Genomic DNA, 21951 nt, shown 5'->3' with positions numbered 1-21951 from the left:
AATTACAGGAAAAGTATAATAGAAACATCTGCACCACTTCTGCATTTATCACCCACTCCTGGTTTTGGCTTACAAATACTGATGAAAAATCCTGACCAAATCCTGATGCAATCCTGAACGTGGACACATACCCTTAGATGAGTTGTCGTTTGGAGCGACGCCGTTCATTTTACCATGTAATTTATTGGAAAGCGAGAAAGAAAATCCAAGTGCTGTGAAATTCCCCCCGATAATTCCACAGTAATCATAGGCCTGACACGCGATTCTTCACGTCAGTACCAAACTTTCATAGTTTGCCTTTAAATTTTATTTACTGGCTTAAAAGAATTCTGAACTTTATCCGGAATAAAAAAATTTGTTTTGTGGTTGCCTTTTTCTTAGAGCCATAACTTTGTGAGGAGCAGGGAGAGGGGCTCACACTTTTTCACAGTGAACAGTAGTTTACATTGATAAAATTTGGGGGTTCTTACAACATTTTGATCACTTTATATTGTTATTTAACTTTTTTTTTTTTGCAGAACCATAAAAAATAAATAATTGACTGGTGTGACGACACCGCATTTAATTTTAATAATCCAGACGTCTATTTTCAGAAGGCCAGGAGACATAGGCTATTGTCTGAACCTTGACAATTGAATTTCAGCTCGTCAAGAAACACGGACTATTGTCATGGAAGTCTGAATGTTGATAATTGCTGAATGGCTGCCATTTACCTCTTATATTGGCTCCTACAGGTTATTGTCGGTTATCTTTGTACGACAGGGACGCAAGGTCATTGAACAATCGATATTTGCGAATATGTGGATTACGAGCCCTGGTCCATGCAGTCTTGGGCAAGTGGACATACTTCTTACCCAAACGTTCCCACGGCTCCAATTTGTCAGACGTAGCTGTATTTTATCTATGTGCCTATATTTAGGGGTTTTTTTCCTCCATATTTTGTAATTACTTAACTTTTTAACTCGCTGTGACTGGAGCTGGCTCTGGTTGCTGCTGTTGGAGGTAGATGGTGGCTGTACCACACAGCTGGACCTGCCTTATAAGGAGCTCCAGCCCCCATAATACATGCGAGGCAGGAAAGTTTCTCATACGGCAGCGTGTGTGGGGTCAGTCTGAAGGTTCATCTCCCACACAGCAGACTGCCTGCATGTTACAGGCGTTGTACAGGATTACATCTGATCTGACAGTGCAGCTTAGCTAAAGTGAATAGGGTGGAGGTGCCATACCACACACGGCCTGTAGGCAGGGGTGGCGCTGCTTCTAGAACACAGAAGCTTTTTTTTTTTAATTTTTCCATCGCTCTCAAAGAAAAACAAACAAAATAAATCACGTGTGCACACACGACGTCAACTCAAGATTGTCCACTTCCAATTTTATTTCACTGCAGCGCTGACAACAAATGGTTTTACTGGCAGAGATCACATGAGCAGGAAGCCCCCTGCAGCACATCACCCAACAGCGGGGGCCGGACCTGACCAGAGCCTTATTCAGAGGACAGAAGCCCCGGTAATATTCTATGGGTGACAGTCAGGTGACTGGTGGGACCGGGGCCAATCTTTGCACTAGAAACTCCCCTAGGACTATTGAGCTGTTGCAAAACTACAACTCCTCCCATGTCCTGACAGGTATGGGCTACCAGGGCATGATGAGTGCTGTAGTTCTGCAGCAGAGAACTGCAGGTTGAAGATCACCACTTAAAGGTAAATGCCCACGCAGAGGCCCATTGCAGGCAGAGGGTCGACCACCACGCAGAGGCCCATTCCACGCAGAGGGTCGACCACCACACACAGGCCCATCCCACGCAGAGGGTCGACCACCACACACAGGCCCATCCCACGCAGAGGGTCGACCACCACACACAGGCCCATCCCACGCAGAGGGTCGACCACCACACACAGGCCCATCCCACGCAGAGGGTCGACCACCACACACAGGCCCATCCCACGCAGAGGGTCGACCACCACACACAGGCCCATCCCACGCAGAGGGTCGACCACCACACACAGGCCCATCCCACGCAGAGGGTCGACCACCACACACAGGCCCATCCCACGCAGAGGGTCGACCACCACACACAGGCCCATCCCACGCAGAGGGTCGACCACCACACACAGGCCCATCCCACGCAGAGGGTCGACCACCACACACAGGCCCATCCCACGCAGAGGGTCGACCACCACGCAGAGGCCCATTCCACGCAGTGGGCCTTTCCCGCAGAGGTGGAACGAGGTTTATGATGCAGACATTTTTACACAGTGGAGGATTGAGAATTAGTTAAGTCTCCTTAACAATGCTGGTATTTTATTATGCAGAGATTTCCGGAGAGAGAATCTGCAAAATGTGAACTTACTCTAAAGATCCGCTGCTCGCGAGTGGTGGGAAAATCCACATATATACAATTATACTAAAGCCGTCCAAAGAATCAAGGCCGATCTCTTGTCTCATGGAAAGGACTGGGCCTAGAAATCAACATTTCTTGACTTTGCAGCAGTGATTGGACGAGTCCCAGCATAGCCAAGTTCTATACAAAGCATTAATGATAAGAATGAGGAAGCTGAGGATCCATCAGTGAGCTCTCCGACATGTTACGGCTCTTATCTTCCTTTCTCTCAGCCTTCATCTGGTGACTTATGAAAGTTGAGCTGAACTTTGATCATAAACCAACAGGAGCGAAGTTACGGCTGCATTCACATGTAGGTAATATATCACCACGAAGTCTATGGACCCAAACTAGAGCCCAAGTGAAGCCTATACGGCTGCTGACCCCTGGTCAGGACACCTATGGACACTCTGTATACAAGCCTGAGGGCTCGGTCATAAGTCCCTGATCATTGATGAGATCTCGGATCACAAGGGACGGACCGGCCGCGCAGCTCCCGACGTGCACTGTGATCAGAGATCAGATCGATGATCACAAAGTGCCAAGACTTATACACCCTCCCCATCAGAACGAGCTCACTGACGGATTCTCAGTTAGATCATTCAGCAACACCGGAGCTATAAATGACAAACAGTACAAACTTTCTTCTTCAATTAAACCCAATTGCAAAAGTGATTTGGCCAAAAAAAAAGTATGTTTTAAATGGTGAAGGTGTCTATATCCTTAAAAGAAGGCTTCCTATACATGCGTTATTGGACTCAACCTTTTTTTTTTTTTTATTAATTTTTTTTTAATTGGAAAGAGGTTCTGGGACACCCGTTCCACAGATGTGATATCTGCCCCCTCCAGGCACAGACTGACGGCAGCGCTGCCCCCTCCAGGCACAGACTGACGGCAGCGCTGCCCTCTCCAGGCACAGACTGACGGCAGCGCTGCCCTCTCCCGGCACAGACTGACGGCAGCGCTGCCCTCTCCCGGCACAGACTGACGGCAGCGCTGCCCTCTCCAGGCACAGACTGACGGCAGCGCTGCCCTCTCCAGGCACAGACTGACGGCAGCGCTGCCCTCTCCAGGCACAGACTGACGGCAGCGCTGCCCTCTCCAGGCACAGACTGACGGCAGCGCTGCCCTCTCCCGGCACAGACTGACGGCAGCGCTGCCCTCTCCACTGCAGTCTCCCACAATTACAAGAGCTTTCTTTGGAGGGAAACCTCCTTATAAAGAGGTATTCTTCACATGGGGGAGCAGGGAAAATCTGCAAGTTTTACATGTGAAATTCATGGTCTATTCTGGTGCAGGCAGAAATGCGGATGTGAAATAAATGCGATGTGTGAACTCGCCTTTAAACGGACTTGCGCTTTCTACACTGAGAAAGGGGCTGTGGTCTTGTATAATATTTAATCTTGTATAATATTTACGGGTTTTTTCACCATTAGAAAACATGGCTGCTTTCATCTTAAACAGCGCCACCCCTGGCTGAGGGTTGTATGTGCTACTATGGTAATTTAATCTTACTGACCACACACCTGTCTGTTTTGGGATTATTTCTGGAGGTATTACCGCCCGCGTCGCCCTAATATCTGTGCCCCAGGTAGGAACCCCCTCCTCTAAATCAGCACACTTCAACCTGTGGCTGCCTTTACAGCTGCTGTGACACTACAACTCCCAGAACACCCAGCATGCTGACAGCAGTAGTATCACAGCCGCAGTTTACAGACCTCTGCGTGTTCCTGTGTAACCTACTTCACAGTCAGGTTTTGCTATCTATCAAAATGAGAATAGTTTGCAAACGGATGTAATGTTATAAAAGCAAACTTAAAATAATAATAATAATAATAAAAAAAAAAAAAGTAATAATCATGCGACGTGGCAGTCAGGTGCTGGAAAAAAAAAAAAAAAGTGGCGTATGATTATAGATTAAAACAATGAAAACTAAAAAAAAACCCTGCCTTAGTTACAATTCTATATATATATTTATCCCATTGAGACAATTGCCACGAGATTTCCAGAAACGTTTACTTTCGAGTGCTGAAAGTTGCAAAGGAAGGGAAAAAAAAATTAAAATAAAATTAAAAATGCTTTTTAGTCTTCGCACGACACATCCTTGTGGATCAATTTACAAGAACAGAGAAGAAATTAGTGAGGAGGGCACATGCCATACCTACTCATGTAACGTACACCTAAGGGAGGCCTTCCCCTGCCGAATTCACACAATGCAACACAAAACACGGCCGGAAATTAAAAACAACTACTAGGAGAGGTCACCGGGGGCGAGGGCCGGACGATGGTGGAAGTGGCCACGTGCGGAGGAGCGGTGTGAGCGCCCCCGGCAGGCGGACAGCGGCACTATGGCGGCAGGGGAAAGGAGCGCTTCCGCTTTAACGACTATACAAATATTTAACCTATTAACAAACTCCGGAGATGAGGCATCGGGGTCTGGGGCAGGGTTACCACGTGAGGCCGCGGCCAGCAGGACACGTAACCCTGCGGCAGACGGGGATGAAACATCTCTGTTAGTGGAAATGTGGATCTCCCGGAGACTGACGCCCACCGCCTCCTCCTCTAGAAGTTATCGTAATCTTTTTTATCTTTCTTCCCCTCGGCCTCGAAGCCGTCCACTCCGTCGCTGTCTCGTCTTCTCTTGCGGTTGCTGTGGATGTTGAAGCGCTGGTTCGTCTGCGACAGCGGATCCATGCCCAGCACCTTGAAGATTTGCCGGAAGGCGAGAAGCCTGAGTGCGAACTGCGGGGCGACAAGAAATGCAGCAATTACTACACGGCAGGACAAGACGGGGAACGGGGTGGAGGTCGGACAAGCAGAAGGCGACTAACCACTTAGTGACCGGGCCAATTTTAAACAATTCTGACCACTGACTTTATGAGATTATAACTCTGGAGCTTCAACGGATCCCACTGATTCTGAGATTGTTTTTTCGTGACATATTGTACTTTATGTTACTGGTAACATTTCTTCAATATAACTTGCGTTTATTTATGAAAAAAAACAAACGGAAATTTGGCAAAAATTGTGAACATTTTGCAATTTTCAAACTTTTAATTTTTGTGCCCTTAAATCAGAGAGATAGGTCACACAAAATAGTTAATAAACAACATTTCCCACATGCCCACTTTACATCAGCACAATTTTGGAAACAATTTTTTTTTTGTTAGGACGTTATAAGGGTTAAAAGTTGACCAGCAATTTCTCATTTTTACAAAACATTTTTTTTTTTTTTTTTAGGGACCACATCACATTTGAAGTGAGTTTGGGGGGGTTCAATTAACTGAAAACACCCAAAAGTGACACCATTCTAAAAACTGCACCCCTCGAGGTGCACAAAACCACATTCAAGAAGTTCATTAACCCTTCAGGTGCTTCACGAGAACTAAAGCAATGTGGAAGGAAATCATTGGTGGCGCCATGTCGCATTTGGAGACCCCCTAATGTACCTAAACAATGGAAACCCCCCAATTCTAACTCTAGTCCCAACCCTAACCATAACTTTAACACACCCCTAACCGTAATCCTAACCCTAACTTTAGCCCAACCTAAACCCTAATGGAAATAATAAAAAAAAAAAATTATTTTACTATTTTTACCTAACTAAGGGGGTGATAAAGTGGGGTTTGATTTATTTATTTTTTTAATTTGATCACTGTGATAGCATCTATCACAGTGATCAAAATGAAGCAATAGGAAACATTTCCTATAGTTGCCAGGTGCCGGCCGATCTCGGCGGGCGAACTGCGCCCGCCATTTTCTTCCCAGAATACGCCGGGGGCCTTGACCGGGGGATGGATGCAGGAGGGTCCAGGGACACCGAAGGTACCGGGGGGAAACAGGAGACCCCATTTTCTCTCCTCTGATGTGAGCTCACATCAGAGGAGAGACAAATTAAATGGGAAATCTGACTTTTTTTTTTGCGGTCCCCGTTATTCCATTAAAACGGCGATCGGAACACTGGGGTCGGTAAAAACCAACTCGAATCATGTTCTCTGGGGTCTCAGTTACCCCCGATAGCTGAGATCCCAGAGAAATTCTTACTCTGGGGGCGCCCTACACTTATTTCTCGGAGTATTAAATACCCTTAACTGCCGACGTTAAGAGGCGTATAGGCGGTCGTTCAGGGGCTAAATATGTGGGCCGGAAGTAGTCAGAACAGCACAGCGCCGTTACTATGTGGTGGCCGTTTTAGGTACTGCAGCTTTCTGTTATTGTAGTGAATGGCAGCAGAGCTACAGTATTTGGGAGAGGTGACTACAGAGTATATGGAGCTGTGGTGACCGAACTCTACGTGCGTACATCCATACTTGCAATAGATGAGTCCCGCGTCTGCCCCTCTGTCGCCCACACCCGTCGGCCATGCCCCGTTGGCCGCGTATCTTTGGTGCAAACCTTCTCAAGGTTGTAGCCCCACAGAGAAATCCAGGCACCACTAGTCATTTCACTGGTAACTTTATTAGTACAGAAAAGTCATGTTTTGTCAGCGCAGGGCCTTCATCAAGCCACAAACATATTTCTCTTTTTTATGGTTTGATAAAGGCCCTGAATGGCCAAAACGTTGTGAAAACGTTTTCTATACTAATAAAGTTAACAAAGGAGGACGTCTGGTGTCCTGGATTTCTCTACATACGTCCAGGCGGGACAGAAAACAGCTGATCAGAGGGGAACCGGACCCCAACAATCTGAATTTAATGACTTCTTCTAAACAAAAGGCAAACAATACGTAAACCCCGGAAAACCCCTCTAGTAAACGTGCATTTATTTTGGTGCCGTCTACACGGACGTCATCACCCGCTAGCAACTACAACATCTGTAAAGTGCTGGAAATAATTAACATGGGCCAGAAAAGCAAAGGCCGGATAATCGGCCCACAGTGTAATATCTTAAAGGGCCGGCGAGAGAAAGAGAACATCAGACAAGCTGTACCCTCTGGTCCGTGAGGAAACGTTACCTGCGCACTGGAGGTGATGTCCTCCCTTTGCTGGTCCGTCATAGTAGCTAAAGTGTCATAAGCTTCTTTTTCGCAGGGGTCAAGTAACCCCGGCCCACCTGCCAGAGAGGGGCGAACGGGTTAAAATGCAGCACAGGTGTACTGGAGTCGGCGCCGATGTTCTGCCGCATGTGCCACAATGTCATTTATTTTGTGTTTCCTCTGAATTACCTACCCTTTAATATAATGCCAGATGAAACGCACTCAAAGATCCTCCTCAGAGCGTCCCCAGGGCTCTGGGGGCCCGACGAGCTGCTTATTGCCTTCTCCACCAGTAACTCCAGGGCCTGTAAGACAGAACATCAGCGGTCAGAACTACCCGGGCGCCCCCGTCAGAAGGGAATCGCCAAGATTGGTCCTCGGTTGCTTATAAAATTTTATTTTTTTTAAAAGAAATAATTGGCGGTGAATTTCATAGAGAAAACCGGTTACATTCCCAGAATCAACAAATAATGAAAAAAAATAAAATATTTCCCAGCAGATGATGGATGATTTCATCAGCCATCATGTGATTTAACCCCTTAACCCCCAAGGGTGGTTTGCACGTTAATGACCGGGCCAATTTTTACAATTCTGACCACTGTCCCTTTATGAGGTTATAACTCTGGAACGCTTCAACGGATCCTGATGATTCTGAGATTGTTTTCTTGTGACATATTGTACTTCATGTTAGTGGTAAAGTTTCCTCAATATAACTTGCGTTTGTTTGTGAAAAAAAAAAAAACGGAAATTGGGCGAAAATTTTGCTATTTTCCAACTTTGAATGTTCATGCCCTTAAATCACACAGATATGTCACACAAAACACTTAATAAGTAACATTTCCCACATGTCTACTTTACATCAGCACAATTTTGGAACCAACATTTTTTTTTGTGACGGAGTTATAAGGGTTAAAAGTTGACCAGCAATTTCTCATTTTTACAACACTATTTTTTTAGGGACCACATCACATTTGAAGTCATTTTGAGGGGTCTACATGATAGAAAATAACCAAGTGTGACACCATTCTAAAAACTGCACCCCTCAAGGTGCTCAAAACCACATTCAAAAAGTTTATTAACCCTTCAGGTGTTTCACAGGAATTTTTGGAATGTTTTAAAAAATGAACATTTAACTTTTTTTTCACAAAAAATTTACTTCAGCTCTAATTTGTTTTATTTTTCCAAAGGTAACAGGAGAAAATGGACCCCAAAAGATGTTGTGCAATTTGTCCTGAGTACGCTGATACCCCATATGTGGGGGTAAACCACTGTTTGGGCGCATGGCAGAGCTCAGAAGGGAAGGAGTGCCGTTTGGAACGCAGACTTAGGGTAAGTTCACACAGGGCGTTTTTTGGCTAATTTTCAGCTGCTTTTTACAATACCAACAAAGCCTATGAGATTTCAGAAATCTCATGCACACGCATTGGTTTTTTGATTGAAAAGTATTTTATGCTTTGCTGCGTTTTTTGGACATAGAGCATGTCACTTCTCTCAGCGTTTTTGCTGCGTTTTTTCACTCATTGACTTGAATGGGTGTTGAAAAAAAAGCAGCAAAAACGCAGGTATCATTATTTGCTGCGTTTTTGCTGCAGAAAATCCAAGGACATTAGCATAGACAAAGAGAAAAAAAAAATGCACCAAAAAACGCACCTAAACCTGCGTTTTTGATGCAGCTTCTTTCCTGCCAAGATGATCAGTGTGAACATACCCTTGGATGGATTGGTCTGCAGGCGTCACATTGCATTTGCAGAGCCCCTGATGTACCTAAACAGTAGAAACACCCCCCCCCCCCCCAAGTGACCCCATATTGGAAACTAGACCTCCCAAGGAACTTATCTAGATGTGTTGTGAGAACTTTGAACCCCCAAGTGTTTCACTAGTTTATAGCGCAGAGCCGTGAAAATAAAAAATCTTTTTCCCCACAAAAATTGTTTTTTAGCCCCCAATGTTTTTTTCCCCAAGGGTAACCAGAGAAATTGGACCCCAAAAGTTGTTGTCCAATTTGTCCCGAGTGCGCTGATACCCCATATGTTGGGGGGGAACCACCGTTTGGGCGCATGGCAGAGCTCGGAAGGGAAGGAGCGCCGTTTTACTTTTTCAAACCAGAATTGGCTGGAATTGAGATCGGACGCCATGTCGCATTTGGAGAGCCCCTGATGTGCCGAAACAGTGGAAACCCCACAATTATAACTGAAACCCTAATCCCAACACACCCCTTACCCTAATCCCAACCATAACCCTAACCACACCCCTAACCCTGACACACCCAACCCTAATCCCAACAGTAAATGTAATCCAAACCGTAACTTTAGCCCCAATCCTAATGGGAAAATAGAAATAAATCCTTTTTTTAATTTTATTATTTTTCCCTAAGGGGGTGATGAAGGGGGGTTTGATTTACTATTTATAGCAGATTTTTATGATTGGCAGCCGTCACATACTAAAAGACGCTTTTTATTGCAAAAAATAGTTTTTGCGTCTCCACATTTTGAGAGCTATAATTTTTCCATCTTTTGGTCCACAGTCATGTGAGGTCTTGTTTTTTGCGGGACGAGTTGACATTTTTATTGGTACCATTTTCGGGCAAGTTACTTTTTTTGATCGCTTTTTATTCCGATTTTTGGGAGGCAGAATGACCAAAAAACAGCTATTCATGAATTTCTTTTAGGGGGGGCGTTTACACCGTTTTACGTTTGGTAAAATTGATAAAGCAGTTTTATTCTTCTGGTCAGTACGATTACAGCGATCTCTCATTTATATCATTTTTTTATGTTTTGGCGCTTTTATACGATAAAAACTATTTTATATAAAAAATAATTATTTTTGCATCGCTTTATTCTGAGTGCTATAACTTTTTTATTTTTTCGTTGCTGACGCTGTATTGCGGCTCGTTTTTTGTGGGACAAGATGATGTTTTCAGCTGAACCATGTTTATTTATATTCATCTTTTTGATTGCGTGTTACTCCACTTTTTGTTCGGCGGTATGATATAGCATTGCTTTTTGCCTCTTTTTTTACGGTGTTCACTGAAGGGGTTAACTAGTGGGACAGTTTTATAGGTCGGGTCATTACGGACGCGGCGATACTAAATATGTGTACTTATTGTTTGTTTGGTTTTTTTTATTTACACAAATAAATGTATTTATTGAAACAATATTTTTTTTAATTTATTTAGGAATTTTTTATTTTCTTTTTTACTTGATCCCAGGGTGGGACATCACAGTATAGTGTCAGATCAGCGATTTGCAAAGCACTGTGTCAGATCAGCGATCTGACAGGCAGTGCTGCAGGCTTGCAAGCCACCTCCCTACAGGACCCGGAAGGCCCACCGCAGCCATCTTGGATCCGGAGCCTGCAGGGAGGAGGAACGAGGAGACGCTCGGAACAACGCGATCACATTGCGTTGTTCCGAGGGTCTCAGGGAGGCACGCAGGGAGCCCCCTCCCTGCGCTATGCTTCCCTATGCCGCCGGAACGCTGCGATCATGTTTGATCGCAGTGTTCTGGGGGTTAATGTGCCAGGAGCCAGCTGTAATAATCAGCTGACACCCGGCCGCGCTCCCCCCATGAGCGCGGCCGATCGCCTATGACGTACTATCCCGTCCATGGGAATGAAGTCCCAGGTCACCTCGACGGGATAGTACGTCATATGGCAGAAAGGGGTTAACAGCTGAGGGTGGAGCCGAGCTTCACTGTAAACCACATTTAACACGAGCCAGAAGTGCTGCTCTATGTATAGCATAAGCGATCAGACGATCACAGCTTCAAGTCCCCCAAGGGGACTATTAAATACAGTAAAAAGTGAGAAAAAAAATTTAGTTAACCACATGAAAAATGTACTTGGTGCAACTGTGTTTGTAAAAATCCGATAAAAATATAAAATAAATTATCTGATTGATTAACGGCGTAATGGGAAAAAAAAATTCTAAACATCAGAATTATGGGGTTTTGTTTGGCCACCGCAACCTGGCAATATAACGCAATTAAAAATAATTTTTAATTATGTAATTGAAACATTGTATCTACCCCAAAATTGCAGCAGTAAACACGCCAGCCCAGGATGCAAAAAATAAGCCCTCACCCATCTCCAGATCCTGAAAATTGACTGTTACGGGTCTCGGAAAATGGCGACAATTTTTAACAAAATTTCCAAATTTGATTTCACCACTTAAAGGGAACCCATCAGCAGGATTGTGCTCAGTAACTACTGACAGTGTCAGTTCGGTGCCATTATACTGATTACAATGTTACCTGGTGATGGAATCAGTCTTGTGGTTGTTGTGTAATCTCTATTTTCAGTTTTGTGTTAATGATATCCTCGTGCTCTGCTGTGGCCCTTTGGGGGGGTCTCTGTGACAGGTCAGCAGTGTGCATTATGAATACCTAAGCAGAGCACCACATGAAGACCCCCACAGGCCGTCCCCCCCGGAGCATGATCGTATCATTAACCCAAAACTAAAAAAGACTAAACAAGAACCACAAGACGGATTCCATCATCAGGTATCATTGTAATCAGTATAACGGCGCCGACCTGACACTGTCTGTAGTTTACTGTGCACAATCCTGCTGACAGGTTACCTTTTGCCATGTCCGTTTCACCATATAGTGAACATCCTAAATAGAAACCCAAAAAACAATTGTGGAATTGCACTTTCTTTTGCAATTTCACCGTACTTGGAATCTTTTCCCCACTTTACAGTGCATCCCATGGTAAAACTCCTCGAACAAAAAACAGTTATGGCTCTTGGAGGAAAAAAAAAAAGAAGGAAAATGGCAGCAGAGGAAGGGGTAGGTTCACAAATGCAGCAAAGACAGTGTGACAAGTAAAACACTGTCACTACGTGCGTTTCTGATGCATTTTTTCCATGAATAGAATGAATGCTGAAAGAACGGACACGCTGTGGATGGCAAAGAACGCCGGCAGCTCAAAAAAGCGAAGAGAAAAACAAACAAAAAACAACTTTGAGAATGACATTTTTGGAAATGTCATTCACTTGTTGGTAAAGAAAGAAGCAGCGTTTTTGGAATAGGAGAAAAACAAAAAAACAAAACTTTGGTAAAAATGACAGTTCTGAACATCGCCTGACTCTTATTTAAGGGTATGAGCACATATTGCAAATTTGTCTTTCCATTGCAAAGGGTAAAATCCACACACTGAGAATAAAAACAAAAAAACTTTACGAAAATATCCACAATGTGTAGATGAGATCGGATGAAATCTCATCTACCGTATTGGACTATAAGACGCATTTTTATTTATTTATTTATTTATTTTTTAAACAAGAGAGACTGGTAATGTATAGTGCAAATAAATGTGTCTGTAGCAGAGCCGTGTCTATGGGCATGTAGCAGAGCCGTGTGTGTCTATGGGCATGTAGCAGAGCCGTGTGTGTCTATGGGCATGTAGCAGAGCTGTGTATGTCTATATGGGCATGTAGCAGAGCTGTGTGTCTATGGGCATGTAGCAGAGCTGTGTATGTCTATATGGGCATGTAGCAGAGCCGTGTATGTCTATATGGGCATGTAGCAGAGCCGTGTATGTCTATATGGGCATGTAGCAGAGCCGTGTATGTCTATATGGGCATGTAGCAGAGCTGTGTATGTCTATATGGGCATGTAGCAGAGCTGTGTATGTCTATATGGGCATGTAGCAGAGCTGTGTGTCTATGGGCATGTAGCAGAGCTGTGTATGTCTATATGGGGGCATGTAGCAGTGCTGTGTGTCTATGGGCATGTAGCAGAGCTGTGTATGTCTATATGGGCATGTAGCAGAGCTGTGTGTGTCTATGGGCATGTAACAAAGCCGTGTGTGTCTATGGGCATGTAGCAGAGCTGTGTATGTCTATATGGGCATGTAACAAAGCCATGTGTGTCTATGGGCATGTAGCAGAGCAGTGTGTGTCTGTATGGGCATGTAGCAGAGCTGTGTATGTCTGTATGGGCATGTAGCAGAGCCGTGTATGTCTGTATGGGCAAGTAGCAGAGCTGTGTGCGTCTGTATGGGCATGTAGCAGAGCAGTATAGGTATATATGAGCATGTAGCAGAGCTGTGTGTGTGTCTATGGGCATGTAGCAGAGCTGTGTGTGTCTGTATAGGCATGTAGCAGAGCTGTGTGTGTCTGTATAGGCATGTAGCAGAGCTGTGTTTGTCTGTATAGGCATGTAGCAGAGCTGTGTGTGTCTGTATGGGCATGTAGCAGAGCTGTGTGTGTCTGTATGGGCATGTAGCAGAGCTGTGTGTGTCTGTATGGGCATGTAGCAGAGCTGTGTGTGTCTATATGGACATGTAGCAGAGCCGTACAGGTCTATGAGCATGTAGCAGTGCCGTATAGGTCTATGAGCATGTAGCAGAGCTGTGTGTGTCTATATGGGCATGTAGCAGAGCCGTATAGGTCTATGGGCATGTAGCAGACCCGTATAGGTCTATGGGCATGTAGCAGACCCGTATAGGTCTATGGGCATGTAGAAAAGCTGTGTGTGTCTAAATGGGCATGTAGCAGAGCCATGTAGGTCTATGAGCATGTAGCAGACCCGTATAGGTCTATGGGCATGTAGCAGAGCCGTGTGTCTATATGGGCAGGTAGCAGAGCCGTGTAGGTCTATGAGCATGTAGCAGACCCGTATAGGTCTATGGGCATGTAGCAGACGTGTGTGTCTATATGGGCATGTAGCAGAGCCGTGTAGGTCTATGGGCATGTAGCAGAGCCGTGTAGGTCTATGGGCATGTAGCAAAGCTGTGTGTGTCTATATGGGCATGTAGCAGAGCTGTATAGGTCTATGGGCATGTAGCAGAGCTGTGTGTGTCTGTATGGGCATGTAGCAGAGCTGTGTGTGTCTGTATGGGCATGTAGCAGAGCTGTGTGTGTCTGTAGGGGAATGTAGCAGAGCTGTGTGTCTGTAGGGGAATGTAGCAGAGCTGTGTGTGTCTATATGGACATGTAGCAGAGCCGTACAGGTCTATGAGCATGTAGCAGTACCGTATAGGTCTATGAGCATGTAGCAGTGCTGTGTGTGTCTATATGGGCATGTAGCAGAGCCGTGTAGGTCTATGAGCATGTAGCAGACCCGTATAGGTCTATGGGCATGTAGCAGAGCTGTGTGTGTCTATATGGGCATGTAGCAGGTCTATATGGGCATGTAGCAGAGCTGTATAGGTCTATGGGCATGTAGCAGAGCTGTGTGTGTCTATATGGGCATGTAGCAGAGCCGTGTAGGTCTATAGGCATATAGCAGAGCTGTGTGTGTCTGTATGGGCATGTAGCAGAGCTGTGTGTGTCTATATGGGCATGTAGCAGAGCTGTATAGGTCTATAGGCATGTAGCAGAGCTGTGTGTGTCTATATGGGCATGTAGCAGAGCCGTATAGGTCTATGGGCATGTAGCAGAGCTGTGTGTGTCTATATGGGCATGTAGCAGAGCCATATAGGTCTATGAGCATGTAGCAGACCCGTATAGGTCTATGGGCATGTAGCAGAGCCGTGTGTCTATATGGGCAGGTAGCAGAGCCGTGTAGGTCTATGAGCATGTAGCAGACCCGTATAGTTCTATGGGCATGTAGCAGAGACGTGTGTGTCTATATGGGCATGTAGCAGAGCCGTGTAGGTCTATGGGCATGTAGCAAAGCTGTGTGTGTCTATATGGGCATGTAGCAGAGCTGTATAGGTCTATGGGCATGTAGCAGAGCTGTGTGTGTCTATATGGGCATGTAGCAGAGCTGTATAGGTCTATGGGCATGTAGCAGAGCTGTGTGTCTATATGGGCATGTAGCAGAGACGTGTAGGTCTATGGGCATGTAGCAGAGCCGTGTAGGTCTATGGGCATGTAGCAGAGCCGTATAGGTCTATGGGCATGTAGCAGAGCTGTATCTATATGTGCATTTGTAACACAATTGTGTGTATAACCTACAGAAACACTGATTTATTACCTCTCTCTTCTACCCCAGTACATTAAATTTACCATTAATGACCCCTCGTGAGCGTCTTATGGCCCGAAAAATACAGTACTTACCTGGTAGTGCGCGACGCTGCGGATCAAATGTTAAGAATCTCCCTTTGACTCATTTAATTGTAGAGGATATTACATCTGCAGTCTCACGATACAACTGGGCAATGGGAGCAGGATACGTACCCAGCTGGGAAAGTCGGACCACGTGGGCACGCGCTGGCACAAGTCCCGCAGGATACGGATGACAATGACACAGGACTGCAGTCCGTTCGCTCTAGCCTTGTGTGCAACAACAAAAGCACAATTACTTATATCGTCACTATAGCAAAAACACAAAACAAAAAAACCATCGTGCTTGGGAGCCCAAATCATGAGCTACCAATCTGGATGGCATTTTGGACATGTATTTCTAAATAATAAAAAAACACTGTCATCTCCTGTACATTTCACATGTGAGCCTTGTACACAATAAAAAAGGGAATTTCATTAAAATGTGAGAGATTAAAAAAATTAATGGAAAAAAAAAAAATTTAAAAAATAAATAAATTAAAAAAATAAATTAAAAAAAAAACAAAAAACCACACGTAGGGACTGGAAGGCTGCCGGGAATCTGTTTGGTTCCTTGCTGCGATTTTGCCGGGAAGCAAAGTCACAATCCCAAACGGGTTCGCGGTACCTTTCACTTCCTACGCAGGAACCGGAAGAACATTGTAGGAAGCGGTTAACACGTATGTAATTGGGTAAGCAAAGATACTATGCAGCCTTATGGAATATTACAGATTCACAACACAGTTTATGATGGAGGGCGACACTGAATAGGACGAGTCCGTCTTTGCATAATGACGACTCAATGACCAGAAAAAAATAAATTAAAAAAAATAAAATAAAATATGGGGGGGAAAAATAAAAATAAAAAATACAAATATAATAATTCAAATAATAATAAAGGAACAGGATGTGAGTTGATAAACATTACAAGGATCGTCCGTCCATGTTTTTCTGGTCATATAAATTATTATTATTTTTTTTAATTATTATTATTTTCCACGTTACTTTACGTAATCACGGACAAAGCGTGTGCTTATTACTATGCGACAGATTATAACATTGATGGTGCGATTCTCTCATAAGGCTACAAGAAGAAAAGTAAAATGATGTTGCGAACCTGGAACCACTTAGCGTGGCGGAGAGCAGCCAGAGCGTCAAGGCATTTTTGCCTGTCCAAGACGTCCGGTGGGTCTTTCACCATAACCGAGGTGACATCTAAAAATGAATTGAATTGGCAGAAGTGCAGTGAGGGACGGGTGTTTGACCAGGTGAGCAAGACACATCCTTCCATATAGCTACAGTGTCACACAAGCCATCAGAGGAGAAACGAAGCCGAGGCACGGTGCTACCAATGAGCTAGAGAAAGTGCAGATTTCTACGACGGGTCTGGGTGCAGAGTCCTTCATTTTTATTTTTTTTTTGGTCTACACGGGCAGAGTAAGTTTTCCCCAGGAAGGATGGTTGTTCACAATGCACTAGAACAGAGATCACAAGACAGGGAGGATGCAGAAATCCAGCACCGTTCATCCACGGGACCACCCATGTCGTGAGGATTTCTGCATCCCTTTAACATTGGTTTGATCAACCCCTTGAAAGGCTCTAAAAGAAAAAAAAAAAAAGTTATATCCTCCAGAAAATAATAAAAATGATTTGAAAATGCTGCGAATAGACATTAGAGGACTGCCGGCTGCGTAGAGGCATCAGGCACCTGCGGGTAACTTCGGGACTGATCACGATACTCTTCCCTTATGAGAGATGTCTCCATCGACTTAAAGGGCTTTCCCACAACTAGGACAACAGCTTCTTGAACTAAATGTTTGACCCCGATAAAATAAAAAACGCCTAAACTCCTCTCCCGTACCGGCTCAGTTAGCGAGGCCATACATTTAGTTCAGGAAAAGGTTGTCCTAGTAGTGGACAACAACCCGAAGATGCAGGCTTATGGACAAGCCATCTTAGGTCTATGGACAGCGGGGGTTGTTCTTCAGGAGCACACTGCTCCCCCTGCCTCCAGGTCTTTTGCTTGCCAGGAGGCGGCGTGCTTCTGAAGACTGACGGATCAGACCAGAAGCATGGCTGCTTCGCTGCTCCGAACTCCCCGCTCTCTGGCGGAGGAGTGCATCTGCTCTTCTTACCTAAGAAACCGACCACCTCTGATAGACCACAGCGGTGGCCGGTATCCCAAGCAATGAGCCGTCAACTATAAAGCTAAAAAAAGAAAATGTAAAAAATAAAAAATGAAATATATTGCCCAGTTGCTGGTATCTACAAGCACTTTGCAAATGTTCCCATTGAAGACGCTGAGACCACTCCTTTAAGGATATATCGTTAAGAATTCTGTAATATTTGCAAATCATTTGATTATTAGCTGGAGAACATGCAAAAAAAAAAAAAAAAGTACACTACTTTACTCCATTTGTAAACAGCCCTGGTGGTAAGAGGTTAATCAGAGAAAGAGACCGCTGTGCCCACACTATTTCGTGCTCACGTTAGGGAGAAAAACAGGGATTTTTGTGTACTCACCATAAAATCCTTTTCTCCGAGCCACTCACTGGGGGACACAGGACCATGGTTCACCGCCGGCCAGCATCGCCATGCCTGAGATGTTAGTGGCGACGATGCTGGCCGGCAGTGAACCATGGTCCTGTGTCCCCCAATAAGGAGAAGGAGTGGGAGTTTACGCAGTTGCATTTAGTAGTGAATAATGCCCGCAACCAAAGCGCTAAATCTCAGAATTTCTGCAGTAGGCAACGCTTGCTGGATCCCGTCACGGGAAAATAGTGTGAGCACCGCTTGCGACCGGAGAAGGAAGGAGGGAGAAGAAGCAGATGCCTGCACTATGCAACCAAACCCCCCCACGTGAGACGAGGCTGGTGTGACACTGAGCTAAGACAACCTTGGTCAAAAATCCTTCCGATGACTTGGCAGCAATTCCTGGCAGGACCAATTCTCTGCTACAAGGCTTTACAGAAGAAAAGCTATAAGGGTGGAAGAACACACAGATGTACCGGCTGCTGGAGAGGCGCAGCAGCAAGGGTTAAATCAGATCAATTCATAGGCAAGACTTCAGTGTTCTGGTAATACAAAGTGGGAGCAAACGCATGCAGAGATGACCCCCGGGCCGAGTTTAGGGGCATCCAGACAAAGCCTTCCTGAGATTAGGTGACAGACAGCGCGGCAGAAACAAAACACCTTACTGGAGAAGATCTGCATGGCGTCTCTCAGAAACCCTCCCAGGAGAATTTAGCGTCACACGCCAGCACCTGATCCACGCTAGGTCAGACAAACGACGGCTTTGTTTCCTTCTTTTTTTTTATCACAATCAAAACATGCAATAATTATTAAAACCAGCGGCAATGAATGGGATGCGGAGTACGTTCACGAACTACAGGGCTCAGCGTTCCTACAGAATGGTGTACGGGCCCGCCATAGACATTAGAGCAAAGTCTGCAGGATCACAAACAACTGCGTGATCAAGTCAACACTCCCTGAGTCTGATCTGTCAGCATCGTTTTATCAAGCAAATGTATAGGTAGAGCTGGGGGAAAAATTTCAATACAACTGTATTGTCTGAAATTTCTGCTCATTCTGGGCTTAGGAGTCCAGTGGGCGGAGCTAATCAGTGCCCCATGGCTATCTCCACGAATACTTGTACTGGGGAGGGTGGAGTAACTCAACATCCTCCCCTGTACAAGTATTCGTGGAGATAGCCATGGGGCACTTTTTTTTTTTTTGGGGGGGGGGAATTCTATATAATATATGGACTCCTAAGAATGAACGTGGGTTGCAGTCAATATATTATATAGAATTCCCCCCCCCCAAAAAAAAGGGTGTGATTACTGACACCGTCAGCAATAATGAGAGCTGATGACAGTGTGTCTGTAATGTGACATAGCTAAACTCAGCTGTGCTGCCCCTCCTCCCACATATGGACTCATGCAGGAGGTCATGGCTGTATCTTTACATCACATACAGGAGAAAACTGCTTTAAGCTACGTTGGGGGCGTGTTCTTATTTCCTGTGAGTGTTGCTGCCAGCTTTTGACTGGTCAGCATCATACAGGGAGAAGAAGAACACGCCCCCAGTTAAAACTGTCTGACAACACCCACTAGGACTTCAAAGTTAACTCATTAGGTACCAAATACTTATATTGATAATATCTCCGTAACAGAGAGGAGCTACTATTACATTTTGTGTTCAGTTTCAACATGAAAAATTTGGTGAAAGGTCCTCTTTAAGTACGTTATTTTAAACAAAGACAAGAAGGGGATTATTTTGTAGATACTGATCAGACATTGTCCAATGAAATCAGGCTTTAATCTAATGTCCATGTGCGGTGTAATGCCACAGTTCTATGTTTCTACATGTAGCCAGTCCTCTATATCAGCAGTGATATAAAACTATTAGACTTTGCCCGTCGCATCGTCACCGGCTAAGGAAACAAAATGTCACTCTATCTGACCTACATAAGAACAGACCCAACATACGGCAGACACGGACCATGCGGCTCCTGGGTTCGCAGCCTGTGGAGGTCTCCAGAGTGTTACACAATGTACTAGGACCGCCACACTGGTGTCACATCGTTTCATATCAAAGATGCTAAAAGTTTCCCAACTTTCCTAAAGTTTTGGTGTATAGACTTATGAATTAATGGGGACAAGAAAAAAACAAAACAAAACCAAAAAACTAAAGACATCTCCCTTCCCCTCCCTGATACTACGGATCTGCATCTCGCATGAGCAGAGATGACACCATGTGCGCGCTTGACTTCACTAATAAATACCGTCCCCCATAAATATTATATAACGAGGAAATGTAGCAATCACGAGAGCAACATTGTTTTTTCCAACCTCCATCCCGCATGCTTTCTTCTCTGATGACCGGTGAGGTCAGGGTTATGGTGACCTGCATTTTAGGCTCCGCACAAGAATTCAAAATGATGGCCGACTCGGGAATGGAGCTGGCCACCTCGTACTTGTCAGGGCTGATCACCTGCAGGAAGAAGAAGGGGAGAAGTCAGCATGGGATCCTAGAAAACGTATGCAACACTCAGTGACCGCCCATTAGACCCTGCCAGAATACGCGCCTTTTCCATCGCTAGGCCCACCTCATGGCAATGCACAATCACGCTGATGGGATTTTGGGTTGTCCCCTAATTGTGTAAACCCACATACAGCGGGTGAAGTATATAATGAACAAGTCACCAATTTTCTAACTGAATATATTTCTAAAAGTTGCTATAGACATAAAATTCTCACCACACGTCAGTAACAATCCATTCGATCCACACAGGCAAAGAAATCACCATAGGTGTCCATAACTTATGTGCAATAATTAGAGATTACACTGGGAAAAAAGGAGATTTGTGTGTACTCACCGTAAAATCTCTTTCTCTTAGGGTACTGTCACACATTGGCACTTTGATCGCTACGACGGTACGATCCGTGACGTTCCAGCGATATCCATACGATATCGCAGTGTCTGACACGCAGCAGCGATCAGGGATCCTGCTGAGAATCGTACGTCGTAGCAGATCGTTTGGAACTTTCTTTCGTCGCTGGATCTCCCGCTGTCATCGCTGGATCGTTGTGTGTGACAGCGATCCAGCGATGCGATCGCTTGTAACCAGGGTAAACATCGGGTTACTAAGCGCAGGGCCGCGCTTAGTAACCCGATGTTTACCGTGGTTACCAGCGTAAAAGTAAAAAAAAAAAAAACAGTACATACTTACATTCCGGTGTCTGTCCCCCGGCGTTCTGCTTCTCTGCACTGTGAGCGCCGGCCAGCCGGAAAGCGAGCACAGCGGTGACGTCACCGCCGTGCTTTCCGGCTGGCACAGACACAGTGGAGAGAAGCAGAACGCCGGGGGACAGACACCGGAATGTAAGTATGTACTTTTTTTTTTTTTTTTTTTTTACTTTTACGCTGGTAACCACGGTAAACATCGGGTTACTAAGCGCGGCCCTGCGCTAAGTAACCCGATGTTTACCCTGGTTACCCGGGGCCTTCGGCATCGTTGGTCGCTGGAGAGCTGACTGTGTGACAGCTCCCCAGCGACCACACAACCACTTACCAACGATCACGGCCAGGTCGTATCGCTGGTCGTGATCGTTGGTAAATCGTTTAGTGTGACAGTACCCTAAGCCTCTAATTGGGGGACACAGGACCATGGGTGTTATGCTGCTGTCCACTTGGGAGGCGACACTATGCATAATCTGAAAAAGATTAACCGTGGCTCCTCCTCTGCAGTATACACCCCTGGACAGAGTCAGCCTTCTCCAGTTTTGTGCAAAAGCAGTAGGAGGAAAGTAACATGAATAACAGACATGCCTATAAGAAGGCCACTATGTACGAGCTCAGAGAACAATATGAGAACTCAACAGTAACAACAGCCTGAAAAGGGCAACAGGGTGAGAGCTGTGTCCCCCAATTAGAGGCTGAGAAAGATTTTACGGTGAGTACACAAAAATCTCCTCCCTCATTGGGAGACACAGGACCATGGGACGTCCCAAAGCAGTCCCTGGGTGGGAAGCAATGGACGAATATTGTGCAGACAGGCCCCTATACTTGGGGCACCACCGCCTGCAGAACACATCTACCCAGGCT

General features: G+C 45.2%; 1 protein-coding gene across 6 annotated transcripts in view; it reads right to left on the bottom strand.

The window, feature by feature from the left end:
• Positions 1-4353: 4353 nt before the first annotated feature.
• ZFR (zinc finger RNA binding protein) overlaps positions 4354-21951 on the bottom strand; it is a 59248-nt gene continuing 41650 nt past the window's right edge. For 4 of the 6 annotated variants that reach the window (XM_077282000.1, XM_077282029.1, XM_077282019.1 and 1 more), the window contains exons 16-21: positions 20196-20337; positions 16463-16560; positions 15481-15576; positions 7549-7660; positions 7335-7432; positions 4354-5122 (exon numbers count right to left, since the gene is read on the bottom strand). In XM_077282000.1, coding sequence (XP_077138115.1) covers positions 4943-5122; positions 7335-7432; positions 7549-7660; positions 15481-15576; positions 16463-16560; positions 20196-20337 — 726 coding nt within the window. In that variant the 3' untranslated portion in view covers positions 4354-4942. Of the gene's footprint in view, positions 5123-7334; positions 7433-7548; positions 7661-15480; positions 15577-16462; positions 16561-20195; positions 20338-21951 lie in introns of those variants that run through there. The other 2 variants (XR_013220991.1, XR_013220990.1) reach the window with 2 other exon arrangements.

This window comes from Ranitomeya variabilis, chromosome 1 (assembly GCF_051348905.1).
Source record: "Ranitomeya variabilis isolate aRanVar5 chromosome 1, aRanVar5.hap1, whole genome shotgun sequence".
Lineage (NCBI taxonomy): Eukaryota > Metazoa > Chordata > Amphibia > Anura > Dendrobatidae > Ranitomeya > Ranitomeya variabilis.
This window is presented reverse-complemented; position numbering and strand designations above follow the sequence as displayed.